Genomic DNA, 7,500 nt, shown 5'->3' on the forward strand with positions numbered 1-7,500 from the left:
CTTAATATTAAAAATTATTATTATTAAGAAAGTGTTAGTATGTACACCAATAATACTAATGTTTGGGGTACTTTCAAGAATTTAATTTTCTTTCATACAAACACAGTCTTTCTTTGAAAACGTTTCAAATAAATTTGATTGTACCATTGATTCCTCTTGCTTGACTATATTTAAACTTCGACAAAGAATCTAGAAAGTTGTCACATATTGTTCAAAACAACATTGTTTCTCGTAAAGTTATTGTAAGGAGTAGAAGTTCCCTCTGATGTCAATCTTTTGTTTTCCAAGTGCAAATAATTAACACGAACGAGTTGACTTCTCTGAAAGAGCACAGGGCTTTGGTACAGTTGGTCTAAAATGTAGGTAGTATTGACCTCAAGAAACTTCGTAGACTACTCAGGAGGAATAATCACTTCAGGAGCTTTCCTTTCACTGGTTTATCGGGTTCAACGGTTAGGAACAGATTAACTGATTACACGTATTTTTAAGTAGAGAAGTAAAAAAATTTAAATTTTAATGTTTGATTTTATTAGTTTCTTACTTAGTTCGCGTTTTAAAAATTGTGATCTATTAAACTGTTTTTTTGAAATGTGTTTTAGTTATAATTAATAGTTTTTAATTGGACGAGTAATTATTTTGTTACGCACTGACCCCACAAGCTTTTTTAGCTTTTTATCGTGTATAAATAAAGATTCTATTCTGTTCTATTCCTGTCTAACACTTTAATGACACTGTAGGACAATACCGTCATGCAGGTAGGCATGTAGGACCAACACAGCCCCTCCTGTCTTAAGGATGAAGGGGGTAGTTTCTAAAGAAACTGTGGTGCTGTGTCAGTGGGGAAGTAGTATACAAAAATTTTGGTTTTATCAACGGAGTTGACAATGTAAATTGGCCACCGTACAGAGATTCTAATAGCTCACGTTTCCAGCGTTAGCCCTTCGTCAGAGTCTTGCCACTGTGGATTCACTGGAGGTGTACAATCATGTAGAGATTTTAATATCACTTAACCTCAAACCATTCTTGAACTAAAATCCAAAGGAAAATCAAGCACATGATATTACCAACGTTAGACCAGTATTTCATATTCTCCTACCATTTTCTTTTATTGCTCCAGCTATAAGCTGTAACTGTGTTTTCTTTGTACCAGATTCCTGGGACAATTTCCTTTGTGATACTGCTGACCCTGGAGGTTTACTGTCTGTGGGTACCGATATGGTACTATGAAACTGAGAAACTGCATCCTTTAAAAGAAAGAATTGACAAAAGATAGTTTAAAACTCCAACCAACGGCAGTATGCTTATACAATCACAAATCATTTCATGTCTGCAGTTTAAACATTAACGTCATTTCATATGTTTTCTATAATATATACGAACTACAAGTAGCAGTAATCGTAGGTTATAGTGCATCGCCTTGGGGCCTAATTAAGGCACCTGTATTGGTTCCCACAATTATCTTAATCCTTTTACTACCAGACTGAGTTATGGGGGGTTGATTTCTCACTCTAAATTACTTGTGGACGAAATCCTGTGGTGATTTATGAAACGTCTGATTCTTTTTCCATTCATTAGCAATCATCCTTTCAAATTTCACAGAAATTGAACAACCCATTAATATTTTGGTTTTTTGTGGTTTTGTTTTTTTCCGACATGATGAAAGGTCAACAGATTACGGGCAAGTTTGGGCATTCAGTTACGCCATGACAGATATCAAACCTATTCTTTTCACAAAATTTCTCCTAATTACAAAGCATCCGGCCCTCAGAAAGCGAGAACATCATTCTAAAAGCTTTAATATTCTCCGCAAAAAGTAGGTTCTGGAGGTAATTTTGAGAGTGGAAAACATGTTTCCGGCCAAAGGTTTGATCACGCCAGGTGAATACTGTGATAAGACAACAACGGAGACGCTAACTTTTAAAATTATTTGACATGAATATCCTTCACAATTGCCATAAAAACCATCCAGATGTTTTCGCTTGGCTCTAAAGAAGCTCTCAAAGTATTTTTTCTGCGATTTTTACTAAAATTCCCTGTTTTTCACCCTACTGCATGAACGCCATTTACGTCTCTCTCGCAGCCGATCTTCAGCAAATCAGAGAATAATGTCATTTAAACCGATTCCGATAAAACAGGCAAGTGATTGCTTAATTGCCATATCTCATTACTGACCACGTTTAATGTCAATCGGAAATGCCTCCGATTTTTCCCTAATTTTTCGAAATGATTCATCAGCATGCTGCATGCTTTTGTGACATTTCAAGATGGCGCAGATGTGGAACCGACCAACAACCTCTTTTCTCAATTTCTCATGCTTGGAACATGCACAGACCGCCCATGAACACACAGCACACCCAAGCACGCAATTTTAAATTATTTGACATGAATATCTTTCATAAAAACCACCCAGATGTTTTCCCTTGGCTCTAAAGAAGCTCTCAATGTAATTTTTTCCGCGATTTTGACTAAAATTCCCTGTTTTTCACCCTGCCGCATGGACGCCATTTATGTCTCTCTCGCAGCCGATCTTCAGCAAATCAGAGAATAATGTCATTTAAACCGATTCCGATAAAACAGGCAAGTGATTGCTTAATTGCCATATCTCATTACTGACCACGTTTAATGTCAATCGGAAATGCCTCCGATTTTTCCCTAATTTTTCGAAATGATTCATCAGCATGCTGCATGCTTTTGTGACATTTCAAGATGGCGCAGATGTGGAACCGACCAACAACCTCTTTTCTCAATTTCTCATGCTTGGAACATGCACAGACCGCCCATGAACACACAGCACACCCAAGCACGCAATTAGCAAGCGTCTCCTTCGTCGACGCAACAAAAATCAACCTAAAGAAAGATTATTTATTCTACACTATAACAATACAGATCACTATCTTTACCCTGTACTCTTTTAACTCTTGGGACTCTTCATTAAATCTTCGATTGGCAATTTCTTCTTGCTGCTTTGCAACAAGATCAAGAAATACAGTTTCATCACCATCAAGACCTCGTATCATATTTTCTGAAAGGACACCATAAAGTCTAGTTTTCATATGTCAGGAAAATCCCAGACGATCGGGGATTTTGCAGTTTCGCGACCTTCCCAGATATTGCCAACTAATGAAAACTATAAATCATAGACATCCCCGATAATCTGGGATGGTCTGGGACAAATCAGGAAAATATGATGCATTTCTATTTTCCCGACATGTCCCAGATTTATGCAATCGTCAGCGATCATTCCCGACATATGAAAACTCAAATTTGTATCGTCGGAGACGTCGGCGATGGCTTTAGCATGTTACCAATCCTCTAAATTGGAAGTCTCAATTTTTGGCGCATTTTCCATTTCCCGCTAAAGTCACTATCGGAAGAACCTGGAACAAGAGTCTGGTGATTTTCCGACATGTTGGTAAAATCTGGGATGGTCGGGAAACTGCGAAATCCCAGATCGTCTGGGATTTTCCCGACATATGAAAACTAGGCTTAAGATCATCAGTGAACGTGATATTTAAGTACTAAGCGTGACTTCTTTAAACTAAGCAAAATATCATGGCACCCTTTGGGATTTAGTTGCATCAGTTTGAACCCTGTAAACTACCTATCACGTTGAAAACAAAACATCCTAGCAATTGTCAGACCATGCAAGAAATAACCAACAGCAACTGTAAGACCAAGCAACAAACAGGGCTTTGGCTACCCTCCCAAGGCCAGACCAGAAACCAGGAACTCCATGCACTTAATTAATAAGTTAATGCACTTAAGGTTTGAAAAATTGAATTGAATAAGGGCTGTGAGACCCTGCCTCATAAATTGTATAGTTCTTACCCAAAACGATAAAAGGTCTAATAATTTCAGATATCATAGATTACTTAACTTAAATCCTCTATTACTTCCAATATGACCTCTTATAGACTTTACACTGTCTAACGCCGGCAGATGATTTTACTCGTCAGTGGGGGCCCCCTCCGGGCATAACAGGTTCACTTTCTCTTCAGTTATTTTAAGATTGACCCAGAGTCTTGGTTTGGCTGGAGTTGAACCCACAACCTTCCACCTCCCGAGCTTGAATTAAATTCAGGTGATTGAGCATTGGTCACCTGGGTAGTTGGTTTGAAGCCAGGCCTTTGCAGCACCCATGGTGAAAATACCTTGCTTTGCTTTTCTTCCATCAATAATGCTCAAGAGATAAATTCATTATTGACAGGTGAGGTAAGGCTCTTAGGTCTTAGTGATAGTGTCATTTCATGCAAAATGTTTATTATTTTTTCCAACACAAATTTCTAAGGACCATATTGGGCAATAAGTAAATTTAATAGACTGAATATAATCTTATCCACTCATATAATTTTGCCTTCTCCAGGTTTGCATCTCCGGTTTAGCATGATATTGTGATCGTGATATTTTACATACTTTGAGTTTACTGGTTCTCTGCTCGTCTCAGAGAGGTTATTTTGACTAAGTCTTCCTATGAAATGGATCATATATGAACTGCGGATATGAAATCAAGTGAAGATATGATCCTCGCAGTTATGAATGCAATTTTTGCAATTGCGTAAAGAAGCCTGAAAAATTCAGGACTTCAACGGGGTTTGAACCCGTGACCTGCCAATACCAGTGCGATGCTCTAACCAACTGAGCTATGGACATTCACCTATGGACAGTTGATATAAAAACTGCCACTGATGTTGGGAGCTCGTCATTTGTGGGTTCCAATGTTCCCATGAGGAATGAATGAACAATGAAATGATACATGAAATGGATCATATATGAACTGCGGACATGAAATCAAGTGAAGATATAATCCTCGCAGTCTCGTCGCACAGGTATCGCGATGTCACGGGTTCAAACCCCTGTTGAAGTCCTGAATTTTTCAGGCTTCTTTACGCAATTGCAAAAATTGCATTTATAACTGCGAGGATCATATCTTCACTTGATTTCATATCAGCAGTTCACATATGATCCATTTCATATGTCATTTCATCGTTCATTCCTCACGGGAACATTGGAACCCACAAATGACCAGCTCCCAACGTCAGTGGATTCATAGCTCAGTTGTTTAGAGCGTCGCCCTGGTATCAAGGGGTCACGGGTTCAAACCCCGTTGAAGTCCTGAATTTGTCAGGCTTCTTTACGCAATTGCAAAAATTGCAGTCATAACTGCGAGGATCATATCTTCACTTCAGTCTTCCTAATCATCAAAAAGCAACCAGAATCAATTTTTTTAATATTCTATCCTATGCAGTCCCCCTTGTCCAGCTATATAATCTTGGTGCATGCAAATGAAGTGATTATTTAATATTACCATCATTATTATTTCATAAATATTTATCAATATATTATGACACATGCATATACTAGAAAGAAATTATTACATCCAAAAATACATTTCCTATTTCTTAATCGTATATATTATTTTGTACACATTTATTGTGAATTATTCACCAATAGACAGTTGATATAAAAACTGCCAATGTCTACCTCTCTTCCTAGTCACTCATCCACCCACTTACCTATCTACCTTCACCTACCTACCTATCAACCTCCCCTGCCACCCATTTATCTATCCATCTATATGGCAAGCTACCTAATATCTATCTATCTCTTGCCACGTACTGCGTGACAAGTGTTTTGTTAGAACCAATGGAATGGTGGGTTGTCTTTGCCATGTGGCATGATTTGTACCTTTGCTTCATTTTCCTGCACATAGTGTTTTAAAATTGTAATTGCCGTTTATGTGAAATGATGGATATTGAACCATCAGAACCTTATGGTCATACAGTCCTATTAGAATCAGCCCTTTGAGCTGAATGTACGTCGATGCCTCCTTGTACAATCGAGCTAGTATAAAAAGTTGTTACACACTCTACATGTACATACTCAGCTGATGTTGTTCATCCCATTCATCTTGCTTTTTCTGTTTCTGTTCTTGCAGCCTTTCATAAAGAGTCTTGTTATCAAGGACTTGTTCAGGACACTCTGATACAAATGAATTTTAATCATCAAGACTCAATCAATTCCTTTTTTTAAGGACATAGGTTCCTTTCCAAATAATGATTTTAGATGCCACTCTCATAATAACTATTTTTCCTGTTTGCATTACATTATTTCAGTCAGGGTTTTACTGTCCATAATCTGCAAAAATTAAGCAACTGAACAGGGTCACCTCGCAGCTCTTACAAGGTCTCACCTGATTGGAGACCACCCTTGAGGTTTAACAAAAGTACAAATAACAGAAACAATAGACCCTAGGCCTAAAACAAAAGGGCCATTGTTTCTGTTACCCTAGGTCTAAAACAAAAGTGCCATTGTTTCTGTTATTTGTTCTTTTATTAAACCTCAAGGGTCGTCTCCAATCAGGTGAGACCTTGTAGGAGCTGCGAGGCTACCAACTGAACACCCACTGACCACCTTGTATGATTATTTTCTTGTCTCAAGCACTAGGCTTTTCAAACAAGGATTGGTTTAAAGGGAACAATGACTTTCCTGGTGCATGGAACACCACCTTGTAGTTGGGTGCTAATATTTCACATATACTGTACATAACAGTGTCTTCTGAGGTCTCCTTTTCCCCAACCCCCAGGGGAAGGAAAAAAAACTATCCGGGGAAAGCACAAGGGCAAGTTCAACTTTTCAGTCATAAGCTGAAGAACGAAAACATCTGGCGTAAAGATGATCTGCCTCTGAGGTTTTGCTTCTTTAAATTAAGGTACAGGATGCCCTAGTCTCTTTGCAATCTTCAGTGTAATGCAAGTAGATCCTGCAAAAAGTGCAGTGCAAGAAGTGTCGATTCAACGGGAACTTGTCACATGTGCATGTCAGATGGGAATTTATTACTACCCACAAAAATGAAGTTAATTAAAACTTAGTAGTTGTAGCTACGTAGTTGTATTAAACAGACTAATCTTGAATTTATATTAACCTGTTGTTCTAAATAAACTTATATCCAGAATCCAAGACCACAAACCTAAAAATATATACCCTTACCAAGTGGGTCATCTTCCTTTCTCACTTTTTCCCATTCTTGTTGTTTTCTTTGGCGAATTTCGCCAAGTTCTGTCTCGGAAACAAACGAAACTCCACTCATCTTCACAACAACAACGAGTTGAACATTTTGCCATCACAGGAGCCTGGAGCGAGTAAACACGAGCCCACGATCATTTCCCGCATAGATACAAAATGGCAGACAGAATTTTGCTGAACGCGACGAAGGGAAAACCCAAATCATTAAGTCTATGTAACAAGGAATTAAAAAATGTCCCTTCATTGATAGGAAAGATAACCTCTTTAAAAGCTGTTGATTTGAAGAACAACGTTTTGACAGACCTTCCCGAAGAATTTTCCTTCCTGAAACAGGTGACAATTTCGAATTTCAGCTGTGAACATTTTTGTTGCTGCTTTTTATCGTAAAGATAAGTCCTTATTAAAAGTCGGATTAATTTCGCACCGTTCGAATTTTCGAGTACATTTTCAGAAATATTCTTGTTTTTTAATTTTGTT

At 38.0% G+C, this 7,500-nt stretch overlaps 4 protein-coding genes across 8 annotated transcripts in view; 1 reads left to right on the forward strand and 3 right to left on the reverse strand.

Moving 5' to 3' along the window:
• LOC138019848 (PSME3-interacting protein-like) overlaps positions 1-7,118 on the reverse strand; it is a 9,260-nt gene extending 2,142 nt beyond the window's left edge. The window contains exons 1-4 of the mRNA XM_068866790.1: positions 6,988-7,118; positions 5,881-5,979; positions 2,901-3,022; positions 1,097-1,244 (exon numbers count right to left, since the gene is read on the reverse strand). Of these exons, the coding sequence (XP_068722891.1) occupies positions 1,097-1,244; positions 2,901-3,022; positions 5,881-5,979; positions 6,988-7,087 (469 nt within the window). The 5' untranslated portion in view covers positions 7,088-7,118. The remainder of the gene's footprint in view (positions 1-1,096; positions 1,245-2,900; positions 3,023-5,880; positions 5,980-6,987) is intronic.
• Positions 1-7,500, reverse strand: part of LOC138019844 (uncharacterized) — a 290,417-nt gene that overhangs the window by 93,948 nt on the left and 188,969 nt on the right. The gene's annotated exons all lie outside the window — the stretch shown is intronic.
• The window catches only part of LOC138019846 (uncharacterized), a 142,476-nt gene that overhangs the window by 38,091 nt on the left and 96,885 nt on the right, over positions 1-7,500 (reverse strand). The window lies entirely within an intron of this gene.
• LOC138021350 (leucine-rich repeat-containing protein 69-like) overlaps positions 7,175-7,500 on the forward strand; it is a 10,384-nt gene continuing 10,058 nt past the window's right edge. Inside the window, exon 1 of the mRNA XM_068868201.1 lies at positions 7,175-7,356. Coding sequence (XP_068724302.1) covers positions 7,180-7,356 — 177 coding nt within the window. The 5' untranslated portion in view covers positions 7,175-7,179. The remainder of the gene's footprint in view (positions 7,357-7,500) is intronic.

Source organism: Montipora capricornis, chromosome 10 (assembly GCF_036669925.1).
Source record: "Montipora capricornis isolate CH-2021 chromosome 10, ASM3666992v2, whole genome shotgun sequence".
In the NCBI taxonomy this organism is placed as follows: Eukaryota; Metazoa; Cnidaria; class Anthozoa; order Scleractinia; family Acroporidae; genus Montipora; species Montipora capricornis.